The 19061-nt window shown below is 46.5% G+C and overlaps 1 protein-coding gene across 1 annotated transcript in view; it reads right to left on the reverse strand.

The window, feature by feature from the left end:
- Window positions 1–19061, reverse strand: part of LOC127031590 (arf-GAP with SH3 domain, ANK repeat and PH domain-containing protein 2-like) — a 99867-nt gene that overhangs the window by 12777 nt on the left and 68029 nt on the right. The window contains exons 19-21 of the mRNA XM_050918610.1: window positions 8606–8691; window positions 6805–6920; window positions 1068–1135 (exon numbers count right to left, since the gene is read on the reverse strand). Coding sequence (XP_050774567.1) covers window positions 1068–1135; window positions 6805–6920; window positions 8606–8691 — 270 coding nt within the window. The remainder of the gene's footprint in view (window positions 1–1067; window positions 1136–6804; window positions 6921–8605; window positions 8692–19061) is intronic.

Consider the following 19061-nt stretch of genomic DNA (forward strand, 5'->3'; position numbering starts at 1 on the left):
AGGGGAAGACACACCTCAGTCTGAAGCAGTGGTTTCCAACTGGTAAGCATGGTACCCAGGGTGTCCCACCTCTACCTAGGGACTTTCCTACAACCTTCTTCCTCTTTCCAGGACATTGCTGTTTGCATTGGAGCCCTAACACATGGCCCTGGGCAGCACAAAAGCAAGATTTCTGGGTGGTTTCTGGGCTCTGGGTGTGGGATCCTCCATATGCCAGCGGGAGATCATCCCACAGCAGACCGCGCTGACCCCAGCAGCTATAGCCACACAGACCTCTCAACCTGGCAAATCCAGACCATGTCCCATCAGTTCTAACTCTGATTTTGTTAGCTGGGAGAAGAAACACCTCTCTAACCCCAAAGCCTGCACTACCACTAGAAATGTCTCTAAACTGGCTGTCCCATCCCCCAAGTGGGGTCTGAACGAATCCCATTCTCTGTCAGCAACAGCAGACCAGGCACCTGCCTGAGGTCACTTTATGTCCTGCTCTGCATCCCTCATGAGTACCAGCAGAGCCCTAGCAACTCAGAGAAGGCCTTGCATCAGGCACCAGCTGTCAGCCAGGATCAGCAGAAGCAGCATGCACTGCCTGCAGCACTCCTAGGCCATCCTGGATGAGCTGGGGGAGGGACAACTCCCATCTCTCCCCCCACCCCTAAGCCCAGAACCCCCTACCAATCAGGCAAAGTTCAGGTCAGATTCCAGACCAAGAAGAGATCAACCTCACAGAATTCAGCCAAGTCATCACATGGAGCCCGGTGCAGCCTGGGCCAGAAGCTTAGATGTCTTGTTGGCACTGTGCAACTATGGGCTGTAAAGCCGAGTGCTATGGACCTCCACTAAACAAGAGGCAAGACCTTAGAAGGGAGCTCTTTGCCCAGCACACTGCTAGATCTCTGTTGGAGGGAGTGCAATGTGAGCTTGGGGAAGCACCATGCAGAAGCAGTGTGTGGGGCTGCCACCTTCCCCTTCTAATGAGGTCCAATCCCTGGCTTGCTACTGAGCATCCCACCTGTTGCGTGGAGCTCACACCCCAAGGGTGGAGACTGTAAGGTGCCATTTCTTACCAGTTCTTCACACAAGGAGTGTCTCATGCGCCTGGCCACATCCAGGGCTGTCTCTTCAGCTTCATTGGCTGTGGGGGAAAAGCAGCTGTCATGAGCCCTGTGAGCGTGAAGGCAGCGACTCTCCATGGGGCTGCCCTGGGAGTTCCATGTTAACCCCCATCTCCTCTAGCTCTTGCTCTGAGTGAGTGAGTTGTTTGAGTGCTTCCATGTGGGATGCAGGATTTCAGAGCTCCTGGTGCGGTGCAGGCACAGGGGAGTTTAACATTTGGCTGCCAAGCCTTGGGAGTTTTGGCTTCCCTCAGGTCAGGACACACTATTAGCCCCCTGATTGGCCCCTGCAGAATTTGCTCTGCACGTGAGCACAGATGTGTGTACAGCCAGGGACTGCAAAGAGGAGAGAACAACCACATAGCCCTTGCTACTAAATGGTTTCTGGGCAGCCTTTAAAGGTAAATGTGTGACATCACTGACAAATGCGTGACAAAGATACAGACACTAATTAGTTCTCGTGATTTTACTGCCACCCCGAACTTTAAAGTGGAATTCTTTCTAAATCTCAAAGGTCAAACATAGGTACATTTTTCATACTCTCATGCACAGCACATTATTAGCTCTTTGGTCAGGGTTCAAAAACAGCCGGCATATGCCCATACACCATACCAGTACTGCTCCACGCCTGCTCTTTTGTTCTCCGGAATCTCAGCCCTCATTCTTTAAGAAAGGAAGCCTCTAGCTGTTCTGTGTGTAGAAAACCTCAAAAGTGTGTGCACAGTATCACTTGTGCAGACATGTCTGCCTGAGTCTGGAATGGCAGCTCTGACAGGTGTGCCCTGCCTCATTCATCTCAGGGAGGTGATTGCTCAGAAGCCTAGGGATGAACATTCAGGTGTCACCATGGGGAGCTATCCCGCCCCATACCCCCGGAAAAGAGGAAATGGAGGGCCACACACCTGCCATTTACTGAGTAACGGCTCATGTTGGTGCTGAAGGTGGGTGGCACTGGACAGATGCCACAATTCATTTCTTCCCCTAGTCTAAAAGACGCTGAGCCCAGCAGAGCCCAAAGGCTTGTTCAGGCCCTGCCAAGGCAGAACCAAGCTCAAGGAGCCCAGCTGGCACATGATCATATTCTCAACATTGACATAATCTACTGTGTCTCATGTCTCGTGTTGGCAAGGCACCGGGGTGGAGCTTATTTTGTGGGCAGATTCCACCACCTCCCTAGACAACCCATTCCAGTGTTTCACCACCCTCCTAGTGAAATAGTTTTTCCTACTATCCAACCTAGACCTCCCCCACTGCAACTTGAGACCATTGCTCCTTGATCTGTCATCTGCCACCACTGAGAACAGCCGAGATCCATCCTCTTTGGACGTAGCTGAAAGCTGCTATCAAATCCTCCCTCACTCTTCTCTTCTGCAGAAAAAATAACCCCAGTTCCCAGAACCTCTCCTCATAAATCATGTGCCTCAGGCCTCTAATCATTTTCGTTGCTTTCCGCTGGACTCTCTCCAATTTGTCCACATCCTTTCTGTAGTGGGGGCAAATATTCCACTGGACGCAATACTCCAGATGTGGCCTCACCAGTGCTGAATAGAGGGGAATAATCACCTCCCTCGATCTGCTGGCAATGCTCCTACTAATGCAGCCCAATATGGCGCTAGCTTTCTTGGCAATAAGGGCACACTGGTGACTCATATCCAGCCTCTCATCCACTGTAATCCCCAAGTCCTTTTCTGCAGAACTGCTGCTTAGCCAGTCGGTTCCCAGCCTGTAGTACTGCACGGGATTCTTCCGTCCTAAGTGCAGGACTCTGCACTTGTCCTTGTTGAACCTCGTCAGATTTCTTTTGGTCCAATCCTCCAATTTGTTTAGGTCATTCTTGACCCTATCCCTACCCTCCAGCGTATCTACCTTTCTGCCCAGCTTAGTGTCACCCGTGAACTTGCTGAGGGTGCAATTTATCTCATCATCCAGATCATTAATGAAGATGTTGAACAAATGTCCTGGGGTGGATCCTCAGCTGGGGTAAACTCTCATAGCTCTCTCCAAGTCAATGGTCCCCTTCATCGGGAGCACTAGAGCCACCATTGGAGGCAGCAGGCCAAGCTGAGAGGTTGTAGGGAGGGAACTACTGGTGGGGCCCTGGAGGGGGCTGGAAAGAGACAGAAAGAGGAGGCTCTGATGTGCAGCCCAGGGTCTCTTATGGAGGGGAGCCCTGCTCTGGAAGACTTTATATAGGTCCAGCTGCATGGGGCTCCCCTTCTACAGACCTCAGTGGAGAGAGGAGAGTGCATGGTGGTGCAGCAGGAGCCAAAGGGAGGAGCTGACTGAGGGCTGCAGGACTGGACATGAGGAGCTGGCACTGCCTGAGGTTTAGAGCTTGCAAACAGGGCTGGACAGAGGACCTGAGGTGTTTCTGGTCCATGGAACAGGCCTGAATTTGGGGCTAGTGAGCACAGCTGCAGCTAGAAAGCAAGGACTGATTGACTGGGAGTTGGAAGAGGACAGTGAGATCTGGCTGAGGATGACTGGCTGGTGATTGGCTGAGGGGCTGGGAGCTGGCCTAGTGGAAGAGATATGAACCATGGAGATGGTTAAACAACCAAAGCTGCTCTGAGGAAACCCCTGCACATCTGGCCAAGAAAGCATTAACTAATATTACACTGATATGCACAGAGCTCTCCAGGGAGAAGTCTGGCCTTGGATTCCAGTTGAGACTTACCAAAACAGGAATTCCAACCCAAAGACTTTGTCAATTTGCAGTTAAAGTAGCACATGATAGTCCAGAGAAGAGACCACATTGGACTCATAAAAGCAACCCCACTCAACATTAACAGGTATGGATAGAAATTGATACCTAAACAGTTTAGACATCAGCAACAACTTTCTCAATGCCTAGCACCCAAACAACTTTAACTGTGCCGCCAGGAGAAAACGCACTCCATGAATGACATGATCCATCACAGAGCTTTCTCTCAGAACTGCACCTAAAAGCATGGACACATTACTCTTATTATAGAAAGCTTGTGTCACCATTTCAGGGTAACTGCACCTTTGACCCCCTCCATGGTCTGCTCAAGGGCACCTCTTTAGATCTCAGGCCTCCAGCCATCTCCCCTCTCCCTTTAGACTAGGGGTTTAAAGGCTGCAGTCCCCGTGCAACTCACGGTGATTATTCCAGTAGATCTGACCTTGCTCAGCACCTGCGTTTTACTTTGATCCTCCAAAGTCGGTGAGTTACCTGGTACCAGACAGATTTCACAGAGCACAGAACATTGATTTTAGGAGAAAAGTATTACAGAGGAAATATATCATACAACAAAGAAAGGTCTAAACACATGTTAGCTTATCAGAGGTTGCCTATCATCCACATGGGGGATCTGGTAGGTCATAGTCCTTCAAGCCTTTGGGTAAGGTTTGACCCTTTGGTCAAAGGATCATGTCAATTTGTTGGATCAAAAGCAGGACCTCCTCAGCCAATTCAGGCTGGGCCTTTACAAGCTCTTCTTTGTCTCCTGTGCCTCTTGAATGGTCTGAATTAGTCTGTGCAATTTCCCCTGGGGGTAGTACTTCTCCGAAATTGTCTACCTGTCCCAGGTCTGCAGTAATAAATCTCACTGATTGTAGCTCCTGGAGCGATTGGAGCTCTCCACCAGCCAGCACACACTGCCTGGCTTACAGCGATTGAGATAACATTTATAAAATCCCAAGACTAGTCTAAGATATGCCTCTGATTGACCCCTTGTCATCAATCAGGCTTTTTGTAAAGCTAAAATCCAATCCACCAAACTAAAGGCACTTTAGGGATCCCTGAATTCATATGTGTAACAGAGTCCTTGGTGGTTCCTCCCTCGGGGGGTGGGGGGAGGGCAGGAACTTGACAATGCCCAGTTATCTGCACTGGGGGGTCTCAGTCCAGCCCCACTTCCTTACTATTTGAGGGTGGGGAGCTCTGCCCTTTGTGGGCCCTTTTAAGTCTCTCCAGAGAGGGGGTATCAAAAATGAAAGTCACAAACCCCAACGCATTCAGAGATACTCCCTCCCACTGGCCCAGCAAAAGGGGAGGGGCAGCAAGTCTACAGTGCATCAAGGTGCTGGTTTGGGGGAAATTGCTGCTCTGGCCGGGCCTCTGGGTCAGGCTCAGCCTGTCCTTCTTACTCTGGGAGTCTGTTGTTCAGGGTGAAGGTCTCCTGACTAGGAGTCACTCCTGCAGTCTGCAGCTTAGGGCAATCCTGCTCCTCTCCCACCCTGCCGACTGCAGTGTCCTCCCTTTAAAAGGCCTCCTCCCTATCACACATGATTCACAGGGCCAAAGGGGTGGGCTAGCCCTTCCTTGTCTGCATGGGGTCTATACACCCTGTCACAATATGCATCTAAAGCAGTGGGTCTCAAACTTTTTTACTGGCGACCTCTTTCACATCGCAAGCCTCTGAGTGCGACCCCTCTAATAAATTAAACACAAGTTTTAATATATTTAACACCATTATAAATGCTAGAGGCAAGCAGGGTTTGGGGTGGAGGTTGACAGCTTGGGACCCCTCATGTAATAACCTTGCAACCCCCTGAGGGGTCCCAACCCCCAGTTTGAGAACCCCTGATCTAAAGTTTGTTAGGGCCCATCGGCACAGCATGCAAACCCATCCAAAAAGTGATTTTTTTCCTACTACTAATACCATGCACCCCAATTAAAGACATATAGTTAGAGACAAAGCTACTGTATGAACTAACCAGAACTGCTACACCAGCTGAGAAAGATCCACATTCATTATATTAACACAGGAAATGTGCACATCATCACAAATCAGACACAGAATTACACACTAGAGGAAGGACACATATAAGATTAAGTAACAGGAGCACAAGGGACCAAAGGGGCTCCCAATAAAGTAAAAGCAAAGACTGCTGTTGTCTCTAGCAGAGGTCAAGTCAGGGCCTAACATATTAACACAAATGCAGAGGCAGAGTTAAGGTTGTTTGGGCGGTGGTCATTGAGCATTTTTCTCTTTAACGGTAAGTGTGTGTGTGTGCACATGCTCAAGTATAAGTTGTTGTCCAAACTGCTAATGTCTGAGGGGTTTAAGATGGGTTTATTGTAAGATGGCTCTTGACTTGCACTTAACCTTAACAGGAACAAGGTTTTTGTTCTGGGATTCTCTACACCTGCTTAATAGACATTAGTGACACCTCAAACATGTTCAGAGCTGCTTCAAAACCACTGGTCAATAAGATACAAATAACTCCAAGCCAATGGATCAGCAATATCTGCCTTCCTGTGGCCTGGAATAGTCACTCCTGTATAAAACTCATGGTTGTCACATTCACAGTCACAGCCTCTTCTGTCCAGGTATCTCCTGAAGGAATCAGGATTCTTACAGCCCACTGAGTCATCAAGGATCAGCACCTGACTTCTCTAACCAGCGCTAAGCCATAATCCCTGTTACACACCATGTACTGCCAACCCTGTCAGGGGCACCGCTGCACTGCTCCTGAGACACACTGCCCTGTGGATTTACAATGCTACACATTCTGTGTATAAAAGCCACTTGGTTCTTCATGTTTCTTCTATTGCATTTGGCCTAGTACCTGGTGCAAAGGGCTCCTATTCTGTTCCCAGTAAGACATGCAAGGTGCAGAGAGCAGACACAGGCCCTGCGAGTGAGGCAGTAAAAAATAAGTAATTCAACCCTAACACCTTCTTCCCTGTTTGGAGAACAGAGCCCATGCAATCACTTACTGATGGCGATGCTGGCTTTGGCTCTCACAAAGAGCTTGAGGCACTCGGGTTTATTGTGGAGGCAGCAGTAATGAAGCGGTGTGTTTCCCTTCACTGTCTGCTTCACAAGGCTCCCACTGGGGCAAAGGACAGTCAGTGTCAGTATGCTTGAGAAAGAGCAGTTCTCATCTATAACAATAACTGTGTGACATTCAACCCCCACCCCTTTTCCCTGGCTCACAGGAATGTAGATCAGAACGGACACTGCCCAGCATTCGGGTTTTTAGCCAAGGCATGTGAATGCAGGGCTACCAAACGTCTGGCAGATTGTGCAGCTCTGGTGCACTGGTCAGCCCTGCCACCCCTGCTGACAGCTCACCTGGAACCTCACACATTTGACTGAGGTAGCAACTGCAGTTCATCCTATGACCACAAGAGGCTGTTGTGGCACATGGCTTCGGGCAGGAAGAGAGCTTGTTGTAGGGGTGGGGATGTGACACACGCTGAATGGAAGGGACTGACTGGGACCCAGATTAAACCAGGGTCTGAAAAGGGTCAGGGAAGGCTGTCTCATCCCAAGCTGCCAGATGCTGCCCCCAGTCATAAATCACACAGCGTTTATTAAAATAATTAGGATTGTATGCAAATTATGTTAGCATATGCAACTCTTCTCATTGAATACTCTAGCCTTGGAATTTCCCCAATCTTGGCAGCTGTGTGCATGTTCCCCAGCAATGGGCAGTGCTGTGTGGTTGGTACAATACCCACTCTACTGCAGCAGCAGCCGAACTCAGAACACAATCCTGCACTTGCGAAGCAGATCACACAGGACAGCACATCCGTGAAGACACAGCTATGCATCACTGAGTGATGCCAGCATGGAATTTTGCATGGAATGAGCACACAGTTTTATCAGCTTTCAAGTTTTACAACCATATATGGTTGCGGGGGAAGTGGGGGTTAGAGATAAAGAGAAGAGTTCACAGTACAGGAGGTGATGCAGAAGATAAGGGTTTAGAAGGATCATCTAAGAGGAAGGATAGTTTTGTATGGGCTGGAACCCAGGAGAGCTGAATTCCATTCCCAGCTCCAACAGACTTCTTTTGTGACCTTGCACAAGTCACTTCCTCCCTTTGAGTCTTCGTTCCTCCCTCTGTAAACCGGAGATGATAACGGAGCCTGAGCACACAAGGGTGCTGGGAAGATAAATCCATAAACACTTGGGAGGTACCCAAACACCATGGGGCAGCCCTTAGGGAGACAGACTTTAACACTGGTTCCACCCCAATTAATGGTGCACTGGGCTTGAATGCAGAAGGAACATAAATGTCCCTCCTCTTGTTCAGGAAGAACCAGACTCACTCAGAAAACCAAGAGCCAGCCCTTGGGAAGCCCATCTTCGAACCTTCCTGTCCCAGAGTAGTGGCTAATGGGATATGGAGCCTGTCACCAGTGGACTGCAATCAGGGTGGGCATGCCCACTGGAGAGCTGTTCAGTGGTGAGGTGGGAGGAGGGGCATGGGCTGAACCATCCAGGGGGACACGTGTCCATCCCCATTGGCACTCATTGCTCCCCTCAGCAGAGAATCCAGGGAAGGGCTATGGCCATGAATTCCCCTCTAACCCTAAAGATAGTTTCTCCAAGTCAAAACTGAGGCACTTCCACAGGGAAATGCCCTGATGCTGCCCCCCTGGTGGTACTTCAGGGGATATCCAGAGGCACTTGGTCTCCAAGACTATCCAGCACTAACTCCGCTGATGACCTTATGTGTCTTATCCTGAACAGACAGTCCTACCTCTGCAAGCGCTGCAGTCAGCTTACCTGTTCTGCACCAGAAAATCTACAATGTGTAGAGAGGTTCGGTCAGCTAACAACACTGCCAGGTGGAGAACAGTTTCCCCGGGTTCCTGTAAACGGGACACAAACAGCAAGTGACTGGATGCATCTGAGTTTCTCAGTTTCTCCATGCAAAACAAGCACGTTCTACCCCTCCTTAACTTCCAGGACTTGAAGAATTGCCACCACGGATCAGGGATGGGGCCTGTCTAGCCCCATACCCTATCTCTGACTGTGGCCAGTACCAGCTGCTTCCGAGAAAGGCATAAGAAACCCCAGAGTGGACAAGTTTGGAATAATCCATCCATAGGGGAAGTGTCTTCCTCACGCTCATCAGTTAGAGGCTTGTTCACACCCTGAAGCGGGGCAGGGGAGGGTTCATATCCCGACTCTTTATGTAATATAACCGCAGATGAAGTCATCAGTAATTAAGAGCAGCAGTACTGCAGTAGTGCTTAGATCAGGGCCCCATTGTGCAATCACCAAATGGTAAGAGACAATGGTGACATAGTTTCCTTGCTAGGACACAGACCTGGAAGGGACCTCCTGGGACACTGGGTCCATCCCGACTATCACTGGCAGCCCTGTCAAATTATCATCATTACAATAATAGTAGTGCAGTAACCCACCCCCTGGCACTGGCCCCTGCTCCAGCTGCGATGCAGCAGCACACAATACTGTCCTGGGGAGGGGACGGCCAATGGGAGAGCAGCTCTGAATCCACCCAAAGGGGCAGTTGGGAAAAGCTGTTAGAGAAGGAGAAGAATCGAGATGCTGGGCTAGCGGGTGAACCAGAGCCCAGGGGAGGTGATAAAATAAAAGAAGAACAGGAGAATAAAAGCAGAGGACTGGGACGAGAGAAGGAGGAAAGAAGAAAAATAAAAGGTGTCAGGTCAGGAGAAGCAGAAAAATAAACAGACTTGGCAGGCGTGAGCAGCACTAATAGAGAAGGGAAGTAGACTGACCCGAGACAGAGCACCAAGGGAAAAACTGGAAGGAAACAGAACTGGTGAGAAAGGGACTTGATCAGAAAGCTGTGTTAGATGAAAGCAGATCCTGAAAATGGTAAACGAGAAGGCCACCCACAAGGGACCTGAAGCACGTGAGCAGAGAGAGTGACTGTGACCATCTAGTGACGGGATACAGTTCAAAGGGGCCTAATGCACAAATGAGGGCCCACTAGGTGAAGAAACCCCATTTGTAGATAAATTCTGTGAAAAGAGATACAGTCACAGGGACAGCAAATCTAAGGAGCCCTTCAAGCCAAAGAGAAGCAAAGAACAGGGCAGCAAGAGTGGAGCTTGACTTGCAGCCAAGGAGAAGAAAAGTTGACTCTTCTGTGAAATGACACAGTTTATTGTTAAGGAATCTCTTTGTTCTTCTTAATAACAATCCGTTTGGTACTAACTGCCCAGCATGTACAAGCCCCAGAGGTTAACAAGTTGGTAACCTATAGTTTAGTACTATGAACAGTAGCTCTTTGGCAATGTTCTACAAGATTTAAGCTCCTGGTACAATTTTGGAGTTTCCCCTTATAAAGTTCTAAAAATTTCAAATGATCCATTTGTCTTGGTTTGCCTTTGCCTCTCCTCCCAGTTTCCCTTGCCTGCCTGGCCAGGTCACCACACTATAATCATACAGTATTAGTGGGGCACCCAGAGGCCACAATTAGAATTAGGATCTCATTGTTTCACAGACACCTGAGCTAAAGCAAGTGGCCCCTCTTCACTCATTTGTACTGACATGTACAAAACATTGCGATGTATCAGCAAGGTGTGATTTTCCTTTGCAGAAGCCATGCTGGTTTCTCCCTTATATCCAGGTCCTCGTGGTAGTGTATAATTCTAATGATTACTTTAGTGAATTTTCCTAGTGCTGAAGACTCAGTGATCTGTAATTACCCACATCAACCCGGTCATTGTTTTTACACTTAATACCCACTAGCTGACCAGTTACTGTAGCTGATTTTAACAAGTAACTACATATTTTATAAGCAGCTCAGCTATTTTATTTCTCAATAATAAACAATACCTATCCTGCATATTGCACTTTTCAACTGGATATCTCAAGGAGCTTTATAGTAAATACCCCATTTTTCAGATGAAGAAACTGAGGCACAGACTTGTCTAAGATTACACTTAAGGTCAACAGCAGAACTGCCCTACTCTCCTGAGTTCAGATCCAGTGCCCTATCCAAAGGGACCACAATACCTCCCATTGGATTCCTTTTAGATGTGTGCCATCTGATCCTGGAGACTCAATCTTTCAATGATCAGTTTGCTCTAATACTTCCTATATTGACACCACAATTTCTTGCAGTGCCTCATCTTTATTACAGAAATCACTTCCTTACCCTCCTTAATTGTTCCCTTTATCCTGCAGCAGGCCAACAGACTCCCGAGTTCTCTCACAGGACAGGTGCTCTGCTTTCAATATACTTCAAACATGGCTTGTGATTTGTTTTTATGCCATTAGCTATTTGCTCTTTGGATTCCCTCTTATGCCTCCTGATCTCCTTCAGACATTTTGCCTGACATAGTCTACATGTTCGTTTAGAGGCTTCACTACCGTTGGCTTCCCAGTTTTGGAAGAACACCTGTTTAGTTTATAGCTCTTGAACCTGCCATTTAGCCAGGCAGGTTTACTTCCTGTCTTTCTGCTTCCCTTTCCAATTGAGGGTACATATGTTCTGGGGACTGCTAGGGTTGCTTAAACAGTCTCCATGCTGAATTCAAGGGTTTTAATTTCCTCATTTCTTAATTTTATGGTTTTTTACTTGTTTCCTCCTTTTCTTGAAGTTTAGTGTCACCGTGCTCATTACTGAAATCTTTCCTCCTCCTGGCAGCCTGCACCTAAGGGTATGTCCACACTGCAGTGAGACACCTGCAGCTGGCCTGTGCCAGCAGACTTGGGCTCGCAGGGCTGGTTAATTGCAGTGTAGACTTCTGGGTTCAGGCAGCAGCCCAAGTCTGGGACCCTCCCACCTCGCAGGGTCCCAGTGCCTGGACTCCAGGCCAAGCGTGAACATTTACACTGCAACTGACCAGCCCCTTAGCCCGAGCGAAGTGAGCCCGAGTCAACTGACACAAGCCAGCGGCGGGTTTTTAATTGCAGAGTAGACACACCCATAGTGGCTCAGCTATTCTTACTTCTTGATTTAACTCCTGTGTAAGGGCCTTTCTACACTAAAAGCTTAAGCTGACCTATATTAGGTCGACTTACAGTCACCGCAGAAATTAGTCCACACTACCTCCTTGGGTCAGTGGTGCGCATCCTCATCCGCATCCTCATCAGGAGCACCGACCTAAGAGGGGCAGCATGTGGAAAAGCCTGGTCTCATTTCTGCTGGCGGCTCCCTGCCGGAAGCCCAGCTGCCCCACAGGCTCCTGGCCTCCCTGCGGGCGGCCCCCTCTCGGCTCCCCATTACCCATCAGGAGTATGGGGCAAGTCGCCTGGGGCTTCTCGCCTCCCTGTTCCCTGCCGGGAGGGGGGTCCAGCTGCCCAGGCTTTTTGCCCTAGCTCCCAGCTGGGAGCGGGGTCCAGGCACCCAGCTCTTCAAGGGAGCAGGGAGCAACTGGATTCCAGCTGCCTGGCTTTCTTGTCAATTTCTCAGCTAAGAGCGCTGAGAGCCATTGTAAGAAAGGCAGTGTCTACACAAACATCGACATAAGCCCTGCACCTCTCGTGGAAGTAGAGTTATTATTTCAGTGTAGTAAGACACTTAAGTCGGTGGGACAAGGCTGTCGGATAGACATTCACATAATTAGGTTGACGTAAGACAGCTAGCTGTGCAGTGCAGACCAGGCCTTACTTAGGAAGTAGAGTGTCTTGTGTGCTCTAGAGCTAGCTGTTCCAAGAAGCAACCAATGTGCTGTTTGCCTCGTTGAAGTCACTCATTTCATCATTTTGTTAGGCTGAGTTCCTTCTCTCATTTCTCTCTACAGGGATGTTTCCTGAGGTAACCATACTATTTATAGAGCAGTAGCAGTGACTCCTGACTTAAAGTTGTGTTCTATTATTTCACTTGAAGCACGTATTATCTTTCAGACTTTGGTCTGAAAACCTAATGTATCTGTCCCAATTGTTCAGCCCATAATCTGAGTAATGTGTGAACTTTCTGAGGATTTCAATAAATCTGTTACTTTCTGAGTTTTAATCAGTTAAAAATTGGCCTTAAAAAGTTCTAACTCAAAAAGATTGAGTTTTATGATTGTTCAAGCCTCCCTAGCTTAAAAACTATGGCATACAGAAATGCACGTAGGGAGAGTGTGGCATCTCTCTTCGGATGTGACTAGTTTGCAAGTTAACAAAAAGAAGAGAATGTATTAGTATTATTTACCATAATTAAATCTGTATGCAGTGTGCTTAGCTTATGGAAAGCATGATTTAAATTGGCCACCTCTGTTCTCTGTTCTCCAGCCCTGCAATTCATTGTGGTTGACATTGTGGGGAGGTCTTTCTGAAAAGTGTGAGAAAGGATTACAATACTGCCTTTTGTCAGACGACCCCAGGAACCTTCCCTGTGTCTGAAATTGGGGCTACCATGGTATATGGGGAGTGGGCAGTGCTTGTCCAGGGGCATTGGTGTTGGGCTAGAGAAGATCACGGACAAAGGAATGGATGCTTTGCTGAGATCAGGATCTCGCTGAAACTGAGATACCAAGACAGCTGGACAGTGTTACAAAGATCAAGATCTTCGACACAGTAGCAGCTGCTTTGACCATGATCTGAATGCAGGGTGGGCTGATATAAATCAAGGTGATTTAAATCACCAAGTGGGAAAACCTCAATTTAAATCATCCGTTTTAATCAACTTTTCCATTTGTATTTATTATTTTCTAAAGAAAGGTGCATTCTCATTGGCTAATATGACTATTAAAATACGTTGATTTATAACTAAATAGAGCTTTTACACTAGATTTGGTACATCTTTTTGCTGCTTTGGAGGATACATTATAACTATATACACTTATTTAATCATTATATAGCTTAATAATTTCACATTCTTATTAACTGTACATTTTAGTACATTAGAAAATGGTGAACGGTATGTTGCTTATTTACTAGATAATTAACCTCATGACTTATATCAAGCTACATTAGGTAATAGGAACTTAATTAAACACACCATATATAATTTATTTTTATTAAACAAAACAACCTTAAGTATTTTGGATACATAACTTCTCTGACCAAAATGGGTTTCACATTTACCACAAACAATTTATGACAGAAACAAAGGGATTCACTGTAGTCAATGAATGAAACTGATTATTTCAGGTCAGCCTGGAAAAAATTTCAAATATACCTGAAAGTGACTGGAGCTTAAGTCCCTACTCACCTAAGTCTCCTGAAAATGAGACAACAGTCTCCTAAGAGACTTAGGCTGTCCTTCTCTTCTCGTTTTTATTCATAGATTGGAAGAGAAACAAGTTTTCCTGCTTTTTCAACTCCCAATTGATTTCCTAACTTGGAATGAATTAGTCTCAGTGAAGAAAATACTCTTTCTGTCCCTGCAGAAGACGCTACTGCTGTCTAAAGCTGGTTTAGCATTTCAACAAACTCTGGTTCCAGGTGCTTAGCTCATGACTGCCACCAGTCCAGTAGTATGACTTTCTTTAAAACATCATCAGCAAACATGTCCTGTGTGAATGGTTCACCTCCAGCCCTGCAATTCATTGTGGTTGACATGATTAAGGGATGATTATTAAATGCCCGTATCATAGCAGCATCTTCTTCTGCAGTTAGACATCTACCCTGGTACTTTGGGTTGAGGATATTAGCAAGAAAGTGAGGTGAAGTAAGTGCTTGATCTATCTGTTTCTTTACTGCCTACACGTCTGTCTTTAATGTCTCCTGAAGTTCTTTCCAAATGTTAAGAGCATCAGCAATGGAACAGCAATCTTTCTGCGGTTTGTCCAAGGCCACGGAAACTGGTTCCAGTATATCCAGCATATCTTTTATGTTTCTCTTTAGTCCAATGGTGGCTACTTTGGCTGTGATACTTTCATCTGTTTTGTCATGATTTTCTTCACAAATTGTCATCAGACTAGGCCAGCTCTTAATAAATAGCTCTGTGATGGGACGTATAAACCCCACACTGGGACTGAGATGGTTAAAGAGCAGCTCTGGGCCCAGGTGACCCCGTCCAGCCGCACCTATAGAGCATGCGCCAGCTGGAGGTGGAGCTTGAAAGGGAGCCAGACAGCTCAGAAGGGGCCTGATAGGGCGGGGAGAGAGCACCTGGAGAAAGGTGCTGCGGAACCCTGCCCCTGGGAGACAGAGCCTGTCTGCTGCGCTCATAGGGGATGCCGGTCAGTTACTCTCCTTTTCTTTACTGCTTTGTGTCACTCTGTGAGACTTGGGCTGGAGCCAGGGATGTAGGAAGTGGCCCAGGGATGCAGTCTTAAGGCACTCCTGGGTGCTGGACTTTGTTGCTTCTTACAGGGTCCTCTGCCAGAGCCCAGTGGAGTAGGAAGGTCTGGACTCTCTTACCAATCACCTTTGTTACAGAGAGCACAAAGCCTCTCACTTCCAAACTCCCCCTTGAGGAAGCCAAGGGAGGGTAAAGAGTGAAAATTCAGTGGTTGGGACTGGAGACCTGGAGGAGTCCACAGATGGATGAATTCCTACCCTAGTCATGAAGGCATGAGACCCAGTATCTTTCTTGGAACTCTGTTACCCCAGAGAGAGATAAAGCTAACTGGTGACCTGACCAGCAAAAGACAGACTGCCATGGAGCAACGTGCCCAGGTGAAACATTGGAGGTGAAGTGAGTAGAGACACAGTGCCCTAACCATTAGATGACTCCACCAGTGAGCACGACCCATTACAAGCTCAAAACAGTCAACCACTAAATTCCATTGTATATCTTGGGAAAGAATTAGTTTGGTTGTCCCCCAGGGGTCTGTACTGGGACCAGTGCCATTCAACATGTTCATACATGATCTGGAAAAAGGAGTAAACAGTGAGGTGGCAAAATTTGCAGATGATACAAAACTACTCAAGATAGTTAAGTCCAAAGCAGACTGTGAAGAGCTACAAAGGGATCTCACAAAACTGGGTGACTGGGCAACAAAAGGGCAGATTAAATTCAATGTTGATAAATGCAAAGTAATGCACATTGGAAAACACAATCCCAACAATACATACAAAATGATGGGGTCTAAATTAGCTGTTACCACTCAAGAAAGAGATCTTGGAGTCATTGTGGATAGATCTCTGAAAACATCCCCTCAATGTGCAGCGGCAGTTAAAAAAGTGAACAGAATCATTAAGAAAGGGATAGATAATAAAACAGAAAATATTATATTGTCTCTATATAAATCCATAGTATGTCCACATCTTGAATACTGCATGCAGGTGTGGTCACCCTATCTCAAAAAAGACATACTGGAATTGGAAAAGGTTCAGAAAAGGACAACAAAATGATGAGGGGTATGGAACAGCTTCCATATGAGGAGAGATTAATAAGATTGGGACTTTTCATTTTGTTAAAGAGACGACTAAGGGGGTATATGATAGAGGTCTATAAAATCATGACTGGTGTGGAGAAAGTAAATAAGGAAGTATTATTTACTCCTTCTCATAACATAAGAACTAGGGGTCACCAAATGAAATTAATAGGCAGCAGGTTTAAAATGAACAAAACAAAATGAACAGAAGGAAGCATTTCTTCACACAACGCACAGACAACCTGTGGAACTCCTTGCCATAGGATGTTGTGAAGGCTAAGACTATAACAGGGTTCAAAAAAGAACTAGATAAATTCATGAAGGATAGGTGCATCAACGGCTAATAACCAGGATGGGCAGGAATTGTGTTTCTAGCCACTGTTTGCCAGAAGCTGGGAATGGGTGACAGGGGATGGATCACTTGATGATTACCTGTTCTCTTCATTCCCTCTGAACCACCTGGCACTGGTTATTGTGAGAAGAAAAGATAATGGGCTAGATGGACCTTTGGCCTAACCAAGTATGGCCATTCTTATGTTCTGCTTTCTTTAGTGAAGCTGAAGCAAAGTGGTTGCTAAAGAAGTATTTTGAAATGTCAACAACATTTTCCTTTTTCCTGCAGTTATACTTAAGTTGGTGGCTACAAGATGCATCAAATTAGCACTGCATCTATATGCCGTAAGTTTCAAATTCCCTTTTGAAACACTCGGAGGAGAGGAAGGTGATCAGGAACATTCAACATGGATTCACCAAGGGCAAGTCATGCCTGACCAACCTGATTGCCTTCTATGATGAGATAACTGGCTCTGTGGATATAGGGAAAGTGGTGGACGTGATATACCTTGAATTTAGAAAAGCTTTTGATACGGTGTCCCATAGTGTTCTTGTCAGCAAGTTAAAGAAGTATGGATTGGATGAATGGACTATAAGGTGGACAGAAAGTGGACTAGATCATTAGGCTCAAGGGGTAGTGACCAAAAAGCTCAATGTTTAGTTGGCAGCCGGTATCAAGCAGAGTGCCCCAGGAGTCAGTCCTGGGGCTGGTTTTGTTCAACATCTTCATTAATGATCTGGATGATGGGATAGATTGCACCCTCAGCAAGTTCACAGATGACATTAAGCTGGGGGAGAGGTAGATATGCTGGAGAGTAGTGATAGGGTCCAGAGTACCTAGACAAATTGGAGGATTGGGCCAAAAGAAATCTGACGAGGTTCAACAAGGACAAGTGCAGAGTCCTGCACTTAGGACGGAAGAATCCCATGCAGTACTACAGGCTGGGAACCGACTAGCTAAGTGGCAGTTCTGCAGAAAAGGACCTGGAGATTACAGTGGACGAGAAGCTGGATGTGAGTCAGCAGTGTGCCCTTTTTGCCAAGAACGCTAATGGCACATTGGGCTGCATTAGTAGGAGCGTTGCCAGCAGGTTGAGGGAAGTGATTATTTCCCTTTATTCAGCACTGGTGAGATCACATCTGGAGTATTGCATCCAGTTTTGGGCCCCTCACTACAGAAAGGATGTGGACAAATTTGAGAGAGTTCAGCAGAGGACAACAAAAATGATTAGGGGTTTGGGGCACATGACTTATGAGGAAAGGCTTAGGGAACTGGGCTTGTTTAGTCTGCAGAAGAGAAGAGTGAGGGGGGTTTGACAGCAGCCTTCAACTGCCTGAAGGGGGGTTCCATAGAGGATGGAACTCAGCTGTTCTCAGTTGTGGCAGATGACAGAACAAGGAGAAATAGTCTCAAGCTGCAGTGGGGGAGGTCTAGGTTGGATATTAGGAAAAACTTTTTCACTAGGAGGGTGGTGAAGCACTGGAATGGGTTACCTAGGGAGGTGGTGGAATCTCCATTCCTAGAGGTTTTTAAGGCCTGGCTTGACAAAGCCCTGGCTGGGATGATTTAGTTGGGATTGGTCCTGCTTTGAGCAGGGGGTTGGACTAGATGACCTCCTGAGGTCTCTTCCAACCCTAATTTTCTATGATTCTATGTTTCATTATGTTCCTTTAGATTTCTTCTCATTTTAGCTATTGTGATGCTGAGCCAGTGAGAGTTAAGCAACCAGATGATTGGTTGAAGTAAAAGCAACCTTTAAGGACATCTTAGAAGAATATTGAAATGTTAAATAGGGCCATTCTGTATAGATAGTTAGCAAAGCCATGTTAAATAGAATCATAGAAATGGAAGGGACCTCAAGAGGTCATCTAGTTCAGTCCCCTGCACTCATGGCAGGACTAAGTATTATATAGACCATCCCTGATAGGTGTTTGTCTAACTTGCTCTTAAAAAGCTCCCTAGGCAATTTTTTCCAGTGCTTAACCACCCTGACAGGAAGTTTTTCCTAATGTCCAAGCTAAACCTCCCTTGCTACAATTTAAACCCATTGCTTCTTGTCCTGTCCTCAGAAGTTAAGAAGAATAATTTTTCTTCCTTCTCCTTGTAACAACCCTTTATATACTTGAAAAAAACTGTTATCATGTCCCCTCTCAGTCTTCTCTTTCCAGACTAAACAAACCCAATTTTTTCAATCTTCCTTCATAAGTCATGTTTTCTAGACCTTTAATAATTTTTGCTGCTCTTCTCTGGACTCCCTCCAATTTGTCCAAATTCTTCCTGAAATGTGGCACCCAGAACTGGCACAATACTCCAGTTGAGGCCTAATCAGTGCGGAGTAGAGTGGAAGAATTACTTCTTGTGTCTTGCTTACAACACTCTTGCTAATACATCCCAGAAGGATGTTTGCTTTTTTTGCAACGGCATTACACTGTTGACTCATGTTAAGCTTGTGGTCCACTATGACCCCCAGATCCCTTTCTACAGTATAGAAGACTAGAGGTCCTCTATATTAACTATAGACTAGAAGTCTTGAAATGTAGGCCTGTATTGTTAGAGAACCAGAAGTAGATACTAATTCTATTTGTCTGTGTTTACCGATATCTTATCAGAAGTTCAACACTGTGATCTAATTAGCTTGTAGATGCTAAACATT

This window comes from Gopherus flavomarginatus, chromosome 11 (genome assembly GCF_025201925.1).
Source record: "Gopherus flavomarginatus isolate rGopFla2 chromosome 11, rGopFla2.mat.asm, whole genome shotgun sequence".
Classification (NCBI taxonomy): domain Eukaryota; kingdom Metazoa; phylum Chordata; order Testudines; family Testudinidae; genus Gopherus; species Gopherus flavomarginatus.